Source organism: Gymnoscopelus braueri, assembly GCF_963280865.1.
Source record: "Gymnoscopelus braueri genome assembly, chromosome: 24".
NCBI classification, from domain to species: domain Eukaryota; kingdom Metazoa; phylum Chordata; class Actinopteri; order Myctophiformes; family Myctophidae; genus Gymnoscopelus; species Gymnoscopelus braueri.
In genome coordinates, this window is record NC_137626.1 from 27,281,204 (window position 1) to 27,301,004 (window position 19,801).

The window sequence follows — 19,801 nt, forward strand, 5'->3', positions numbered from 1 at the left end:
AGAACGCCTTGGAAAGGGAACAACTGGCCCATTTTTTAAATGTAGCTCTGCCCCGCCCTGACCCAGCAGCCCACCCCGTGTATCGTTTCCTTCTCTAATTAACCCAAACCCACCTCTGTTAGCTTAAGGAAACCCTTGGGAGCCGGGAATCAGTCAAACGTCGGATATGACAAGGATTAGAAGTTATTTTCTGTCCCAAATGACTTAAATTAGCCATTGGCTTGGTAAGCAATCACTTACTGGTGAAATATTACCACCAGCATAAAACTATCACCACAAAACTATGCAAGAACTCAATGGCAAAGTGAAAAAGAAAAGTAAGAATGGTGGCCAAAATGACCCCAAAATCTATGTTAAGCACTTATGACCACTTATACAATGTTATACTGTATTTTTCCACGAAGGATGGAAGTATTCGACCACAGACTGAGAGGTTTCAGACACACTCCATTAGCTTCTCCTCTCTGTATGCATACATATTCATGCTAACAAGCACACATGACAAAAACACACAACTGGAAAAACACACCACACTCAATAGGTTACCCCGACCCTACTCCATAACAAACACCTGTCTCTATGCTCCGTGAGTTGGCACAATACATTAAACCGCTTACGTTCATTCAATGTTTATTTCTTAGAAAAATAACATCAATCTTCTTTTGAGAAATAAAAGACGCAAAAACCGGGAGGCGAGATAAGGCGTAGCAAACCAAAACAAACAGGTTGATTTTTCCATTAGATAAGGACGCACTGGGAACTTTCCCATGTTTGGATATGTCACACACCAATAGTAGCCGAATGCACCAAGGGTGACGTTTTTCCAAAGCTACTGGTTGGTTTGCCTTTTGTGTGGGAAGGTCACGTGGGAAGGTCACAGGAGGGTGAGATGAGTCCCAAGGATTATATCACCATGGATAGGCCTACTCTATGCGTAGATAGAGACCTTTATTGATCACATGGGGGGAAATCAGTTATCATAGCAGTACAGCAGTTATGAAACACATGGACAGATACAGAAAAAGAGATACTGTATGTGAACCACCCGTTGCGTGTTGTATGAGCTATTAACGGGTATAAATAATATGTAGTCAAAATGACTGTTAACAGTGGCAGTAACATAATGATCGCAAATAATACATTTCATTCATTGCTCCATTTTGTGGTGTTTTCCTTACCCCCGCTCCGGATCCCCCACTGTGTGCTAAACCAAAACCTGCAGCCTAGCCCCTTTGGGAGATTTGGGGTGACGTGAGGGCATAATACCATGGGCTGGCTTAGTTTCGGCTGCTTTATGTTAATTGGCGTGCTGTTGTACTTTGAAACGCTGCCTTTGCCATTAACCAAGACAGACTTTGGAATTGATGCAGGAAATTGTTGTACATACAGTACATGGGAGCCAGGCTATCCTGGACCTTATCGACTGGTGCGAAGCAGCTCATAGACCAGTGTTTCCCAAACAATGGGTCGAGACCCCCATTTGGGACGTGGATCCATTTTTATGGGTCGTGAATAAATATCATCATTATTTCATCATTATTTTTCACGATTAAATAAGGCTCTAGTGGTTGTTCATCATGTATTTTTGTAAATTTGGGTCCGGGGATCAAACCCACAACCCTATCAAGCATCAGCGCGGATACGCCAACCGCACCGGCACTGCCGCCGATCTGATACCGATATCACTCCGTCATAGGATCACTTTGACAGACAACGTGTTTTGATTTAGTTTTTGGGTTTCGATTTTTCCTCGCGAAATGCGAACCTCGCTCCGCCGCCGAGGGCCCTCTCGTAAAAGCAAACTTTGGTGCAAAATAGGATTTCCCTTCTTAAATAAAGACGTTGAGACTAATCAAATCAAAAACGGGACTGAGGAGAGAGTTGGGAGTGACTCCTCTCACTGCATCATGTCCTGTACTGAGGTTATGTGCATATCTGGCCTATGAGCCTGTGCTGAGGGCCACAGCCAAGGGGCCCATAACACGCTGCGTGGAGCGCGTTACCGTGTTCCTTCCCGTCTCTGCCTCATAGCTCATAACATACTATATAAATGAGAGTCAGTCCACGACCTGTTAGTGGGGACGTGTGTCATACATATTTGAGTACTGAGCGCAGCGTCTAGTGGTGTGAAAGTCACAGCATAGCATACTGATGTCAGGCTGTTTGACAGGTAAGTTCTGCTCTCATGGGCACTATACAAAGTGACTCGAACCGAGCACAAGACAGGGTCTAATAACTGTGTGACAACTGTCTAATAACTGCAATAAACTGTGATGTGGCTTCATGTGTCACAGTGAATCAGACGTCCAGGTTTGGCCGGGATTGTCACAGCTTCAAGCTGGGTGTCCCGGCAATCATCTCTAAAACACAAAAAAAGTCCTGCTTTTCAACGTTCACTACCAAATTGTCCTGATTATTAGTATTTTGACTATTTTCTAAATCTGATTTTAAGTGATTAAGGGAGCCAGTTTGGGGTTTTGAAAATGCACCAACAATGTGTCTCTCAGACTTCATGTGGCCAGTCATGTGGACGTTAGTCATCTATGATGAATCTATGACGCTGTATGACTGCATATTTGGCCACAGTTACATCCTGATCCGACAATCTTTGACATCTATTATAAAATGACAGTTTATTAAAAAACACTGCCCATTGGCAGGGTGCACAAGACATTTGGTCGCACATGCGCGCCCACACACACACACACACACACGCGCACACACACACACACACACAGTAGTGAAATAAATCTACTGTAAATGGTGCATTTGTATAGCACTTTTATCCAAAGCGCTTTACAGAGATTGTGCATTACATACATCCATTCACACACACATTCATACACCGATGGCAGAGGAAACCATGCAAGGCACCAACCTGCTCATCAGGAGCAATTAGGGGTTCGGTGTCTTGCTCAAGGACACTTTGACACTAACTCTGGGGAAGCCCGGGATCGAACTGGGAACCTCGCAGTTGCCATCCGGCGGCTCTACCGGCCACTCTACCCCTGAGCCACTGCCGCCCTATTAACGAGGGCAGTACTGTCTACTGCTTTGAGCAGTGGCAACCATGGAAGTCACCCATTATGCTACTAGTTGTGCAGTGCATAGAGGGAAATTATTAGCATGTTTGACACAAATCTAATGTCTTAATTAATTGCCACACAACTAATGGATTATTCGTGGTTGATGTATAGAGCCCAGAATGTTCAAACCATTCATCTGTCAGGATGGGGCAACAGTGAAATGTATTTCCTGCAGTAAAACATTTTTTTTTTAAATATTTGTACAAGGAAAAGTGTTCTGAAAGAAACCAGTAAGACAAAATAGATCGTGTGTCTACAAAAAAAAATCCCCAAAATAACAGTCCAACAGAAGAAAAGACCTTAAAAGTCAGCGACTTGCCTAAACAAACTTAAGAAACTTGAGGACTGTATACTCCTCCATCCTCTCTTAAAACCAAAACCCTTGGAGTAGATTTTAGGCCTGTCTTCACCCAGCTTAATTCTCTGCTGATTCATCACTCCATTTTGGCCTCAATCCCCTTAGCTGAAAAGATATAGCCTACAGTTGACCTAATGGAGGATTCAAAGACAAATGGAAATAAACTTCAATACACTTTACCATCCATGTATGCAGAACAACTAAGGTTGACATGCAAAAAGACACTAGGCTAGTAGCCAATTAACGCCTAATGAGGTGAGGTGAACTGACCACACAACTGTAGAGGTTTGGGTTGTGTAGTTACCTTGCCATGATGTAACTCCAAAGGTGGACAAGAAATCAAAAATAATTGCTCCATTGATTAGAAATTGATAATTCAACTTATACTCTTCATTGACTTACATTGTAAGGTAAAACAGCTCTCAAAGTCACTCTTTTACCCCATAAACGAATGCAAACAAAGTTGATTCAGACAATATAGAACATCACCAAACCCAGTACTGTTTATTTTTTTAATAAAAATGTCAACTTCCTGTTGATTTTACCATTTTTATTAAGAAGAAAACCCGGACTGGATCCGCGGATCCGGATTCTGATCTTCAAATAGTAAAATCAACAGGAAGTTCAAATTTAAAAAAAAAAAAAAACAGTACCGGGTTTGATGATGTTCTTTATTGTCTGAATCAGCTTTGTTTGTGTTCGTTTACGTGCTAAAAGAGTGACTTTGAGAGCTGTTTTACCGTACAAAGTAAGTCAATGAGGAGCATATTTTGAATTATCAATTTCTAATCAATGGAGCAATTATTTTTGATTTCTTGTCCACCTTTGGAGTTACATCATGGCAAGGTAACTACACAACCCAAACCTCTACCAAAGTAGTCTTACCCTTTAAGACCAGGAAAATTATCTGTGACATTTTAAGATTTCTTTAAATATAAAAAAATAGCAGACATACAAGCTCATAACGCAGCCGCACAATGAGCTTGTAGATCTGTTATTTTTTGAAAAATCTTGAAAATATAAATATTTTTTAAAGCAAACATTTGTAACTCAAATCTTTGCTGGGGATTCTACAAAAGTCTTCTAAATCCTAACAGTTTCCTGAAAAACGTATTTCCCTTGACCCAGAAGCAAAGATTTGAGTTACAAATGTTCCCTTTAAAAAAAGATATATATATATATATATTTGATTTTGCACAAATGGTCACGATTTAAAAAAAATAGCAGATCTACAAGGTCATAGCGCGGCACACCGGCACTATGAGCACGTAGATCTGCTATTATGATCTCAGTCAGTATAATAACTCACCAAAGTGTTGTTTCAGTTGCAAGCAGGTGGTGAAATGGGCCATGATTGTAGAAACAGGGGGCATCGAGTCCAAACGTGACTGAATGCATGGCGCCCTCTTGTGGAAAGGAAATCCCTCTGTCTGCAGTGGGAGAAAATCCAAAGTGTTCAAATTAAGCAATTGTTGTATGAGAGCAACAGTGGTGTAAAGTAAGTAGTACTGTAATTAAGTACAATTTTGACTTTTCTAGAGTATTTCCAATTTTCAGAACATTTACTTCTACTCCATTACATCTCAGAGGCAAATATTGTACTTTTGCTCCACTACAATTATTTGAAAACTTTAGTTAGGCCTACTAGTTACTTTGCAGATATACATTATTACATTATAAAACATAGATTAACCACTTTATCCCTAATTTATACCTAGGCTATTTGAATACCTAGGCCACAAGAATCAGATTGGTATTTCAATTGATTGGAAGATAGATCTGATGCCTCATTAACACTGTTCCGTTAGGCTTCTACAGTAAGTGTGTACCATATCAAATACAATACATACAACAGCAGTAGCCTACAGTATATATTTGTGTGTTTATTTATGTGGTATGTCAGTCCAGGCATTCTAGAAACAGGCTGGTATGCCACCCAAACCTACTTGGTCGTGGCCTGTTTAGACTTGTGCCTTTTAAAGTTTTTTCATGTTATGTAAATGTGTATACAGATTGTTTATCTACATATCGTTTAATTATTTATCTATGTTTATTTCTGGCAATATAGCCAAGATCAAAATGTTTGGAAATAAATGTCTGTGCAGCGGTATTTTGTTTCTAACCAACTATTACACTTGAAGTTCTCCTTGGAAATATAAAGGTATTCTTTTATTCCACTCTATCCTACCAAATCAAATGTAATTTAAACAGCACCTTTTAGGAAAATCTCGCAAATTAAGGTGCTTAACAAATACAATAAGAATACAGCAATAAAATAAAACAGCACTGCAATGAAAACAAAGGAAAGATAAAGTATGACATAGCAGTTACAGCTGCTATATCTCAGAATGCTGGTTAACTTTATTGTAAAGGGAAGATCAAGTCAATCTAATCAAGGAAAGAAGATAAATCCAGGCTATAAATGTATTCTGGGAAAGTGAAGTTCAAGTATGTGGAGTGATTATCATAGTTGATATAAATCCTATTCTGAATTCAGAACTGAAAGCAAGCTGTCAAATAGCTGTGAAAAGGATACAAAGTGGAGGAAAGTAACTAAGTACATTTACTCAGGTACTGTACTTAAGTACAATTTTGAGGTACTTTTACTTTACTGGAGTATTTCCAATTTTCTATATTTTTACTCTCTCAGAGGCAAATATTGTACTTTGACTCCACAACAATTTGAAAACCTTAGTTACTAGTTACTTTGGAGATTTTGGTTTGAAGTTTAAAAAAAATATATATATACCTCAAAAGTGTACTTAAGTACAGTACTTGAGTACATGTACTTACTGTAGTTACCACTGGATAGCTGTGAGAAAGATGTAGCAGTGCTACCAGAGAGTTCTACTGTGCTCACCTTCACCCCCTCCCTCTCAGCTTTCCAGCAGTCTGCCCTCATGTCGGCCCACCTTCCCTATAATAAAGAAGAGACATTGTTATTAAACTGTGGTTAGAAGAAACACAAACAGGTTACACAAACAGCAAACAACAGCCAACCAAGGAATTTCAACTGCAATCACAAGATTTGTTTTCACAAAATCAAGAGTTTCCCCACATACACTGCATGTGTTTTTCTGCACCGAGGAAAAAAAGAAAAATCCTTTAGGATTCTGCGTACGGAGCAAAGATTTATTTTCACAGGTCACCACAGTATATGACAGTAAACAGCCTGATTAAAGTGCTTGTCAAAGGTCTTTCGCCTGCAACTTTATCATTTGACTCTTGACTTTTAATCAGTCTTTTAACTGCACATAAACGACACGCCACAAGACACTGCGAAGCCAAGCACTCGAACATCTGTGCTCAGCATAATTCCAGAGAGGCTCATTTATATATCACTGCTGTTTCTGGGTAAAAACCACATCATAGAATGTTCACTGTGCATCTTTTTCCTTCCTTGAATGCTGTTGTGTCTTTGTTTTTCCACCCGATATGTTACTTAACCACTTCACCACTTAAAACCCTCTAGACTTAGTAAACTGGACCTGTGTTGCCCTTGTACTTGGACCTCTTTTTTCCATCTACACTAAATCCCTTCTCCAAAAATAGCCGATCTACAAGCTCACAACGTGTCGCGTTGCGAAGTGTTGTTAGCTTGTAGATCAGCTATCTTTGGCTAATGTTCCTCCAAGAATATGGATGCTGGGGTTCAGATGGTTAAAGGACGACTTCACCCATTTTCAACATATCTTCATATAATTGGTCCTCACTAATGCTCATTATAACATGGTACCATTTATGTCTACTCAGTCTGTGTCTCAGAGGAGGGCTGTGGACTGTTCAGAAATCCGCCTACCAGTGACATCATCGATGGGGAATCCAAGCTAATAGAAACTGCAGGCTTTCTATTCCTGGAAAGTTGGCATGCTATAATGGAAGTCATTGTTCTCACGTTAATAAAAATCAAAATAAAATATTTGAAAACCTGCCTAATGATGGCAGGTCACTGGTAGGCAGGTTTCTGAAGTGTCCAAAGCCCTCCTATGAGACACAGGCAGAGTAAAAGAAAAGTGTACTATTTTACCATGACCATTAGTGAGGACCAATTATATGAAGATGGGTTGAAAATGGGTGAAGTCATCCTTTAAATCCTATGTACAGTATACTTCCTTGACTGGAGTCCTCCAGGGGTCTTGTAGGCCCCCTCCTTTTATCCCTCTACACCAAATCACATCCACCAAAATTGCCGATCTACAAGCTCGCAACACATCTAATGCGAAGCGTTGCCTTATCTTTGCTGATTTGTTTCCAGAGAATAATGACGCAAGGGTTCATGTGGTTAAATGTGGTACTTAAAAATCCCATGTTTGAAAATAGTGTCATAAGTATCTTCAATGTCATCACAACATAACAAAAGTCTCTCTCTCCATCCCTCCCAGTATTGTTTTTGCATTGACAGACAACCGTGAGAGTGAAAGAAAAGAGGACAGAAGGTCAATTTGGTGAGGTCACGACAGACAAGTTAAGTTGCACGCACACGCACGCTCACACACGCACATATACACCCAGTTATTTGATTTCACATAATGAGTTGATCTAAGAAAATAAACATATGCTGGTGGAACAAAGCAAGTATTGAAACCTCACCAGGGAAGTGTTTGTTGGAGGAGCCCTTGAGGATGAGGAAACCAGTCATCAGCTCGTTATCTCGTTAGTGTGTCACCCACTGGCAAAGGCAACAAGGGTGTCATCTTAACATTACGCTTAATTGACACAACATCTGATAGTTTCCACATGAGTACCTGAGAGAATGAGCCGTGACCTATTCCCAATTGACTGGGCCAATTTCTACAGCTTGAAGTGTTTCCATTGCATCTGTAAAAGTAAACAAAATCAACAGAGAATCAAGATTTATTTAACAGGTCTAGTGTTTTGACAATTACTCCAGTCCACCATTAGGTGAGGCTATAGTGCTGTGAGCTGAGCATAATGGTAATACGTTGTCTTCATTTTACTGTTGAAAGACTTCTTTCACTGTTCATGTCACGTTACTGTTTATGTGCATTTGAGATAATGTTGCAAAACCATTATGCAAAGTTGTTTAACTGTTTTCGATCTGACAGGCCAATGAAATCATCAGCCATTCATTCATACAGTTCATCAGTTTATTCATTTTTTCATTTCATGAAGCATTGATTCTATCTGATCACCCCATGAGATTGTCCATCTCTCTGTTCCTTGTCTTCTGCTTGTTGTCTTTCTGTCTTTTTGATACCCACCTCTGGTCAGTTTTTGGGGTTTCTTTTACAAATCAAACCCTGCTCTCAAGTACTCTCTCCTTCAGTTTACTTTGCACACCACAAGTGTGGAATGATGGGAATTGACACGCGCGCATGAATGCCATGTGCACACGCAGTCACGCGCGCTCATAGCATGCACGCACTCACACACGCACTTATGCACTTACACACACTACCAGACACTTGACCAGTGTGTGCATGTGTTTGCAAAAATGCATGTGCCTAGTGCCTACATGTACTGTATGCCTTCAGTGAGCGAGTGTGCGTGTGTGCAAGTGTGTGTGCGTGCGTGTGTGTCTGTGTAGGAATGCAGAGACATGGCATTGTCACTCCTGCTTTCTCAAGAGTGGGGATTTAGCTCGTGCCCGACTGTGTGCGTTTCACTGAGTCGACCTGCCAAAAAGTGGTAGTGAACAGAGTCAGACATACTGTAGGCTCGGATAGCAGATAGACCACTCACATATTTGTACCTGCGCAACCCTTCTCTCTGCACCTGTTCTCTGAAACTTCTCTGTGTGCCTGTATCCTATCACCTCTGACCAGAGAGAGAGAGAGCAAAGAGAGGGTTGGGGGGGGGGGGGCAGAGAGAGAGATGGGGGTGTAGAGAGAAGGATAGATAGAAGATGGGGGAGGGGTTTAAAGCAAGGTACTTAATCCTAAAATAGGATAGGATCCTAGGATGGATAGGATGTGTATGCTGTGATTGTGTGTGCGTGCGTGCGTGCGAAGAGATACAGAGGTACAGGGAGAGAGAGAAAAAGGGGAAAGACAGAAAGAGGATGTAGAGAGTGAGAGCCAGAAAGAGAGAGAGAGATAGAGAGTGAGTGAGTGAGTGAAAGAGAGAGAGAGAGAGAGAGAGGCAGAGAGTGAGAGAGTCCCACTCTCCTCTGTGACTGTGACAGATTATATCTCTTGACCCTCACCTTCAGTGCCTCAGCAGCAGGACCATGGGGAACATGGCCACGGAGATCGTTGCCTTCCTGGTCACCATCTCAGGGTGGATCCTGGTGTCCTCCACTCTGCCCACGGACTACTGGAAGGTGTCCTCCGTGGACGGGACGGTCATCACCACGGCCACCTTCTGGTCCAACCTGTGGAAGACCTGTGTGACAGACTCCACCGGCGTCTCCAACTGCAAGGACTTCCCTTCCATGCTGGCTCTAGACAGTGAGTGCAAGGTACTGCTTAGTTAGCAAAGTAGGACTACTACTACTACTATTATTTATTTTATTTATTTTATTTATTTTATTTATTTTATTTATTTATTTTATTTATTTTATTTATTTTATTTATTTTATTTATTTTATTTATTTTATTTATTTTATTTATTTTATTTATTTTTTATTTATTTTATTTATTTTATTTATTTTATTTATTTTATTTATTTTATCATTATTGGTGTAATTATTAACAAAAGTAGTAGTAGTACTAGCAAAATAAGCTTTTTATTCATTGCACTATTATTGTTATTATTGTTATTATTACTATAGTAATTATTATTACTTATTGGGTATTGTGGTACAGTGCATGTGTGGGGTCACCACAGTGTGTTTGTGTGTTGTCCGCATGTACGTCTGTATACATAAAGAGACCTAAATCTTGACCACCTGTTTTCATTTGGATGAATGACTACCATTGTAAACAAGCGCATTTGGAACTCGACACCCCCCCTGCCCCATTGCCAGTCTGGATGCAGTCCACAAACCAGCACATTTAACATTTAACAGGCACATTTCATTGAACAGGCTGAGCGAGGCAGATACAGTTCTCCTAATGTGTACGAACCCGAGCTATTTGAGAAAGTCATGCACGGGGGTCACTCGTTCATGACAGAAGAAATGCTAATCAGACACGAAAAGGAGGTGTGTTGCTTAAGGATGCAATTGCGCTAATGTGCCCACCGTGAAGGAATTCGAGAAAGTCATGTAGCCTCCCAGAGGTCATTTGTGGACAAAGGAAATGTTACCTTGTTTTGGAGATAAGGGGAAATCACCCTCGTTACCGACCTGAGATGTAGCATATAATTAGGCTTTTACATTAAGACCTTGCCACTGGTGTGAATGTGTTTGCATGACAAAAAAAAGTCCCCTCTTCTACTATCTTGTGCTGTCTGTTTCTCTCTCTCCATCCTGCTATCAATCAATCAGTCAATCAATTTGTCTTTTTTTTGTCTGTCTGTCTTCAGCCACTATCCATGTGTGTCGGGGCCTGATGATTGCTTCGGTGATTTTGGGTTTCTTCGGAGCCATCGTGGCCCTAGTGGGAATGAAGTGCACGAAAATCGGGGGCTCAGAGACCACCAAAGCCCGTCTAACTGTCCTAGCTGGCTTTCACTTCATTCTTAACGGTAAAGCGCCCCTTATACACTTCTCTGTACCAGGACTTAATGGGTGAATATTGGCAGACTGTATTGATTGAACTTACTTTGTAGCACCCACATAACTCTGAGAGTGTAGGCTACAAATGGAACCAAATCCCTTACGGGTCCATTTGTACACCCTCAAGAGTTATAGACCTGTAAGAGTCCATTTGGAACGCTCACAACCTGAGGGTCCCTGGACAACACTTTGAGAAGCACTGCAGTAGACTTATGAATAATGTGAGGTGCTCTGGTGACTCAACTTAAAAGTACACACATTTTGTACTTAAGTAAAAGTATCAATACTGCAGTATAGAAATACTCTGTTACAAGTAAAAGCCCGGCAATACAATTTTACTTGGGTACAAAAGAATTGGCATCAAAATATACTTAAAGTACCAAAAGTAAAAGTACACATTGTGCAGAAGGTCCCATTTCACGTTCAAAATGTATAAAAATCTTTTGAAAATAGCCGATCTACAAGCTCACAATGCGACGCATTGTGAGCTTGTAGATCGGCTATTTTCAAATGGCCGAAATATATGGCTGAAGTGGTTAATGTATGTTTTGTGATAATAATATCACTAAAGCACTTCAAATAATTGTAGTGAAGTAAAAGTACAATATTTGCCTCTGAGATGTAGTGGAGTTCAAGTAAAAGTATTGAAAATGGGAAATACTCCAGTAAAGTTTAAAAAATCCTCAAAAGTGTACTTAAGTACAGTACTTGAGTAAATACTTTACACCACTGCAACTTACTACTACTGTACATTAACTACTACTGTATACCCTGGATATGAACCGGACTCAAGGATAATATGTCTCAGCTCTCCTCACTTGCCCTAATTGTTTTTTTTAAAGCAGACAAAGAATTGCAGTCTTTTCATGTTACAAACATTTCTGGTTGCAGGGCTGTGCAGCATGACGGCGTACTCCCTATATGCTCACAGGATTACAACCAACTTCTTTGACCCACTCTTTTACGCTCAGAAGTAAGTGTTGGTGATCTGCGGAAGCTGATGTTTGATTACATTTACAGCCTAATGCCATGGTTTGTGTAAATGATATCTTAACTACTTAATACTTAATTGATTTGTACGTCAAATAGTGAAAATAGCTGAGCTCTTAACGTGTGAGATAGTATTTCTGCAGAATGTTTTGTCTGAATATTTTGCCATTTTTTGCAAAATGTGCACCTATCATCACATGCTCAGAATAGGGACGCTAGGGTTCATGTGGTTACTGTTTGTTTGAGTTCAAATTCATTATCACTTGACTATGTTTTCAATTTCTGCTTTCTTTTTTGGTCTATTTTATTGATTTATGCAAGATTCAATCTTAAGGCCTGAGGTGTTTTTTCTTTTCTTTTTTTTATCTCACCTGCACAATTTGTTTCAATTGTATTTTGAGACGTTCCTGCTTTCATTGATTGGGTGAGTAAACTTGAAGTTAAAAAGTTTTAGTTTGACTTGTTTGTGTCTAGATTCGAGCTGGGAGCGGCCCTCTTCATCGGCTGGTCTGGGTCGGTGCTGTGTATCGTCGGAGGATTCATATTCTGTCTCTCCTTATCGGATGGCGTCAGTATCAGGCAAGCTGGTTTCTTTACAATAACATTAACATGAGTTGGTGGTTACTTACTTCCATGTATCTGCAGCCACATCTTTCGTCAAGAGCAATCAGTGACCTGATGTAAGACGATTTCATTCAGAGGGACAGTGACGTGCAATCCAGTCGAGTCATTTTACCTAAATTATGGTGTGGTCATTTAAAAACCACTGTGGCAAGCAATCTCTCTCAACATCTTGTCTCATAATCTGCGGATTTAAAAGGAAATTGTACTCCAATTATTTTGATAAGTTACATGAATGATGACGGCTGAATGTTTCCTTTGTCGCAGCCTGAAAATGTGGACAACATTATTTATGCGAAAGTCACCTTGAATTAGTGAATGAGGAGAGGAGGGGGGGTTTGGCTGCTATTGGCCACATGCATCAAGGAAACAAACTTTTTCTGGGAAGCCTGTGATATACTTCTTAATATTCTGGGTCAGAATATTTCCTCCAGGGAATAGGTGTTTGTTTTTATTTCGAGCACAGCAGACAGCCCACTCTCCTTTGCTACACAGAGAGCAGGGAAGGTGAAAAGTATGTAGTTAGTGAGTAAAATGTTATTTATAAAGCACATTTAAAACCACTGGTGTTGACAAAAGTGCTGTACAACAAACATACAAATAGACACGGTTAACAGAGAACAGAATACACAGAAACGAAAGACAAAGCAGTAAATAATAAAGACATTCATTATGCAGACCAGACAACATTAATCAGTTTTAAAAGCTAGTGCATATATAGAGGAGAGTTTTGAGTCTTGATTTGAAAACAGATGTCTATATCTATAGAATATTGTACTCCTAATACTGTTATCAGCCCCCAAAAACCAGTACCAGTCGTGCTCTACTATGATATATATTATCTCTTTGAGACAGTCGCTATGGTTCTTCAGACAGCATAGATCATCTAACCTGACACCGTCAAATGGAAGAAGCTTGCGACACACATTTGTTTCACAGCCTACTTCCCATCTGAGACTCCGGTCGCAGAATCGATGACAGACAGTTTTTCTTTTTTTCAAGCTACTAGGCAGGTGATTGGATGATCCCGCCCCTAGCAGCCGCTGATTGGTTCGGACACGCAGTGTTCGGGCATGCTTACTCCCTGCGCAATCCCAGACCTCCCTGAAATCAAATTCAAATGAGATTTCCGGAGGGAGGGGGTTTACCAGGCTATAGATCATCAAGTTTTACAGATGAAGCTGTGTATCATTAGAAAATAGACATTATATTTTCACATGATGTATCCCAATGGGAGAACATAGAAAATAGAATAGTTACTATGATGGCTCCTTTGCAGCAAAGAGAAGAGGATGCACTCGCACAGAAGGTTATAGCAGAATTCAACCTCTAGATCAGGGATACATTTGGGATGTAGGATCTTAAGCACTTGACCTCTACATTATTTATTTGCTTTGACTTCTGCTGATGCTATGAAAGTAAAGAACTGTGTGTATTTTCCTTTGTATTTTTTATATTGATAATCCCCAAAGTATACAAATCTAATGCTCACTTTGAAATTATTGTGAGAGAAGGGCAGACGATTGAAACCACTTGGGAGAATGTTTTTTCCTCAGAAATAGTTTTATTGAGAGATAATTTATCCACATCAGCCCTGCATCAAAGGGACTGTCTGATCAAGAATTCAGTTAGTGCCTCTCCAAGTCTTGCTTGTACTTAAGTCAATTCCCAAAAGGACTGGAGTAGGTCATGCAGAAAAAAAGCACGTATTTCTTCAGTCAAAAACAGACATGTTTGTATTCTCTACTTGTTGTGGTTTCATAACAGGGCTGAGTACGCCTACAGAGGAACCGCGTCCTTCGTCACCACGCGGCACAAGCACAGCAAAACAGCCACCAGCCTACACAAAGAACCTGGAGAGCCAGTCGAAAAGTCCAGACAGTTTGGGAGGAATGCCTATGTGTGACAATGGGCCATCGTCTTGCCATGATATTATATGTGGCAGACTGGTAGTCGTAAACTTTGATGTCGCAGCACGGTCACAGCTAATTCACCCGTAGAACTGATGGAGAAACTTCATACCTGTGATGTGGTGGTAGGTGACCGAATGGTGCGTCACGTCCCCGGTTCGATTCCGGCTGGAGAACTGTTGTTGCACGTCGTTCCTGCTCTCTGCTCTTGTTCAATTTACCATCTCCCTACACTGCCCTGTCTAAATAAGCACAGAAAAGAAGTACATAACTTTACAGCATCTTACATGTACATCTTGAACAACCACTTAGACGAGAAAGTGGATGCATACAGTATATACATTTCATGTCAGCTAGCCCATAAGTAGCTAGAGTCCTTTGTCAGATTTACCTAAATGGGACTTTTGGAAATCGATACTGTACCTTAAACACACCTGTGTGATGTAAATGTATGACAAAGAAAAGAAAGGAACAAGGTACAGGGTGTACATTCAGTCTTTAAATCTGTCAATGGCCAATAAACAAAAATAAATTACATCAGATAAGGCTGTTTTCAGCTCTCAGCAGGAAATTGAACTGGGCACAGAGTGTTCATCAAACTGTCAGGTCACCTTGAGCAGACTGGTCATTTACTGGACTCCACAATGATCAGAATATCTCAAGATCACTGTGACTTGGAAACAAAGACCAAATACACTGTAAAATCCTGCGTGTTCATTTAATGGCAACACATTCTATGAAGTCCATGTCTATAATGCATTACAAACATACATATGGTGCATTACAATAGTGATTATAACGCATTATAAGTGGCCATTGGGTTCTTTAAGTAGTGAAAAAAAACATGAACAAAGAACAAACACCGACATTTACTTTAAGCACCCATTGACCACTTATGACTAATAATGACATTAGTATGAAAGTAGTATGAAAAACTATTCTGTGAGTGTCCAGCAATTATGCCGTTATGATTTTTGACCTTAGATACAGTATAATAAGTCATTATATTATGCTTTATAATGTGTTATGATTATCGTTATAAAGCATTATGAATATTTATGCTTATAGCTATAATTATATTATATATTGTATATATTGATACTGTGATACATAAGTATGTTTATAATGCATTATAGACATAGGCTTCATAGGAAGTGTTACCCATTGAGTAACACTTTTGTCCAAGTATACAGTAGTCCTATTTCGTCCATCAATCTGTTGCTGTTGTGCTCATCTTTTATTATACTATGAGAAGATTCTGTATTCCGGTAATTTGACAAAGAAAGCATCAACTCAAGGGTTATTTGTATGTATGATAGTATTTGTTCAGTGTTTCCGTTACTTTCAAATGTGTGTGTGATTTTTTAAGCTTATTGTTATCATTATGTTTTACACATTTTCTTCTTTTTATGGAATGGACAATTACAATGGACTTTGTATAGGATGCTACAAACACACAGTGTTGGGGTAACTACAGTTTATGTCACAAATACATTCATGATTTAGAAAATTCAGTTGCCTAGTATCATTAACGTTACCAATTAGTTAACAAAGTTCTTTCCAGAATGTAAGAACATGCAATTACTTAATCCTGTTGCTGTTACGCACAAATTACAGAAATAGATGTGATGTCAGTCCAATAAATATATTTTTTCTGTACAATACTGCGCTTTATTGCCTGAACTCTGAAAGGATTTTTTGGTGCGCAGAGAATTTTCCGTTGTCATTATTAAGAGTAATCAGATATGATTATGTTGTGTTGACAAGTTCTGGTTTAAAAGTTGTTTGTTCACTTTGTGAGCTGACATTCCTCAAAGCCACATTGGCAGAAATCATAAGTATTTAACCACTTAAGCTCTATTTTCAAAAACTTCCAAAAATGTAAAAACATTTCATACTTTCTCTCCAAATCTTTTTATTTATATATAATGAATAGTAATTGGTCATTATGGTGAATATTTTTGATAATGTTCCAAAATCTTCAGAAGTTTTTCAAAAATAGATACGTACAAGCTCACAATGAGTTGCGATGGGACATGTTTTGAGCTTGTAGATTTATTTGATTTTTTTTCGATAAGGAAACCTTTACAATCTTCACACTCTCAAGCAGTGGTGGGAAAAGTACTCAAATGTTTTACTTAAGTAAAAGTATCAATACTGCAATGTATTGGCATTAAAATGTACTTAGAGTACCAAAAGTAAAAGTTCTCATTGTGCAGAATGTCCCGTTTCAAGTTTTCAAATGTATAAAAATCTTTTGAAAATAGCAGATCGGCTATTTCCAAATGGCCGAAATGTATATCGGGCTGAAGTGGTTAATGTATGTGTTGTAATAATAATCAAAATCTACAAAGGAACTAGTAACTAAAGTTTTCAAATAAATGTAGCGGAGTAAAAGTACAATATCTGGATCCGAGATGTAGTGAGTAGAAGTGAAAGTATTGGAAATTGGAAATACTCAAGTAAAGTAAAAAATACCTCAAAATTGTACTTAAGTACAGCACTTAAGTAAATGTACTTTACACCACTGCTCTCAAGTCAGAACAACTTGTCTCCCTCAAGGAAATATGAATCTTTTTCCACATACTAAAGAACGTCTCCTCTTCTCTTGGCTGTCTCTGGTGGTCCCCAGAGCCCAGTGGGGTCAGCAGGCCATATACCTGACCCCATGAGATGGCTATCCACCTTGGTAGACAGGGACCACCTATCACCACCTCCTGATCAAGAGGAACCCTCACCTATGTTACGCAAAACCTTGGCCCAGGGGACGGATACTCAAACCGGTTGGCAGGAGGAAGTTGCCCCCGTGCTTTTCCGGCACTTTGTGTCCACAAACACGGTGTCAGGTGTCCAGGCCTGTAGAGAGAGCTCTGAGATAATAATGGTTGTATTGTATCATGTTGTATTTGGTTTGTTTGGATGCTGGTGGACTGAATTACATTTAGGGACACAACAGATGCACTGTGCCATGATAATTTCAGTGTATATTAATTTTTATGATCAATTAAAGATTGTATTATTATTGAGGAGAGCAGATTTCAGCTTGTGTAGCATATTGAAAGCAAATCGATAATTTACTCCAACTTATCTCTTATTTCTGTCTATGGGAAGCACTAGCGATAATACAAACAAAAGTGTCTATAAGCATAGGATATCTTACTATGTCACAGCATCCTTTCAGTATACAGTTCTACTATGAAACCAGCAGAGGGCAGTATTTGTCCATTTATTATGGTTAGAGAATCATAACGTTCCCTTCCATTTCCAGAGTGGCACAGCACAGGTAGCATTGAGAAAAAATAAATAAATCAAGGCTTTATCACTTATACCACCAAAAGACCAAATAATTCTAATGTAATAACGATGTCAATGTTTTAAACATTTGATTGGTCTATGTAGCTATTTTACATGCTCTATCCTTTAATTAAGTGGGGCCCAGGTAGCCTGGGTCACATAACCTTTCCTTTGTTCTCATTTTCATATTCTTTTGCCAGATTGACCTGGCAGAGTAAAGTCAACACAGCATTCCTCAATTTCCAATACTCTCCCTACCTCACCAATAACTTTACCATAAGCCCAAAAGGCCCTTTCAAACAAAGAGGAGCCCTTTCATCCTCACTGGCCCAGAGAACATTCATCACTCCCCATAGCTCTAATAAGTTCAGAGCCACAAAATTAAGTCTAATTATAACCGCACAAAGACGTTATGTTGTAATTATGAGACCTACGGCATAGTGAGGACTTAGCGAAGTAGCTAATAACCGGGATAAGGCCCGGGGCAAAGTCAAGGGATGATACATCAAAAAGAGCTTAGGCCACCAACATTATTACATGGCTTAATGGAAGGTTGTGAAGGTCATTAATGCACTGCATGGTGTACAGTAGTACTTGAGGCGCAATCTGCTGGACTCGTATAGCCAAATATGGTCTAATATATTCCTTTTAGCTCTACTCTAAGGAATCCTGTGTTAATTTAAATGAACTCTCAGCATTTTGCAGAGTACAGCCCGCAGATGAGGGAATACACAGAAACAATCAAACAGATTACAGGGAACTATAAATAAATTGCAGTGGAATGCACACACAAATGTGACATTGACAGGGATGATGAGTGGCTTTGCATCAACCCAAAAATCATGTGCGGGACTGTACATGTTGTTGGATGAATATTGTAAACATTGTGTGGGTCAAATGTCTGGGTATTAAATAACTAAATCATTATTTAAAAAATAAATTCAGATGCTCTTCAACAACAAAAACACAATTTCAAACCAAACCTACACTGTGAGCGTCGTGAGCTTGTAGATTGGCTATTTCCACAATTTTTTAATGTTTTTAAAATAATAATAAAAAATGAACTTTAAAAAAAAAGTTTGGTGGCCCCTCGTTTGTTACCTGAATAGCAACCCTTGATGGACAGGACACCATTAGTGTGGACGAGTGTCTATAAACAACCTTCGCAAGTGTCGTTTCCATGGCAACTTTTCATATTATTATTTTATGTGATGTCACTGAATGTGTATGGGTATATATATATATATATATATATATATATATATATATATATATATATATCTATATCTATATCTATATATATCTATATATATATATATATATATATATACAGTTCCTAAAGAAGAAGTATTAATTTATATTTTTTCATTTATTTTACCTAGGGCTGCTGACATGAAATTTAGGGGTGCAGGTTTAAAATGCCCCTCGATCGAGTCTAGATGCAAATGTGTCTTACTATATTTTTAATTAATTATCTGTCTAAATATTGTACCCACCTCTACTTGCGGGTGCCCACGGGAGGTGTTACAGCCGTTGAGTCTCTCCAAGTCTGCCAAATGAGTTTGGAGATTAGCATCACAGACTGTGCTGAGCTGGCAGAATGTCATCACACTGGTGGAGGACTTCCTGGGACTCTGGGAATCCACACTCCCTTCCGCCAAATCTAAGACCAGGTCATAAATGAAAACATTATGAGCTAAGCATTACAATTTAATTATTTAACCCTCCAAAGGTAGGCAGAAAACAGTAAGCATTAGAACAAATTATAGTATACGTTTTCTTCAACTGTAATAAATTGTAAACAAAAACCTTTCTGATGAAAGAAATCAGTCACTGGTTGAAATTCTGTTAAATAATGGTCATTATATTTTATATAAAATGTTTCAATGTTTATACTAGTACAAGGACGATTTGGTATTGA

At 39.1% G+C, this 19,801-nt stretch overlaps 1 protein-coding gene and 1 long non-coding RNA gene across 2 annotated transcripts; one reads left to right on the forward strand and one right to left on the reverse strand.

The window, feature by feature from the left end:
• Window positions 1-3,349: 3,349 nt before the first annotated feature.
• Window positions 3,350-8,231, reverse strand: LOC308080903. The gene is made up of 4 exons (XR_013932760.1): window positions 8,035-8,231; window positions 6,305-6,361; window positions 4,754-4,874; window positions 3,350-3,575 (listed from the first exon to the last, which is right to left on the reverse strand). It is a non-coding gene; the product is annotated as an uncharacterized lncRNA (long non-coding RNA).
• A 1,385-nt stretch (window positions 8,232-9,616) lies between these two features.
• On the forward strand, window positions 9,617-12,913 carry LOC308080902 (claudin-10-like). Its single transcript, XM_080422992.1, has 4 exons — window positions 9,617-9,854; window positions 10,873-11,034; window positions 11,957-12,038; window positions 12,530-12,913. The coding sequence occupies exons 1-4, from the start codon at window positions 9,635-9,637 to the stop codon at window positions 12,666-12,668; spliced, it is 603 nt and encodes a 200-aa protein (XP_080279118.1). The 5' UTR covers window positions 9,617-9,634; the 3' UTR covers window positions 12,669-12,913.
• Window positions 12,914-19,801: the final 6,888 nt, after the last annotated feature.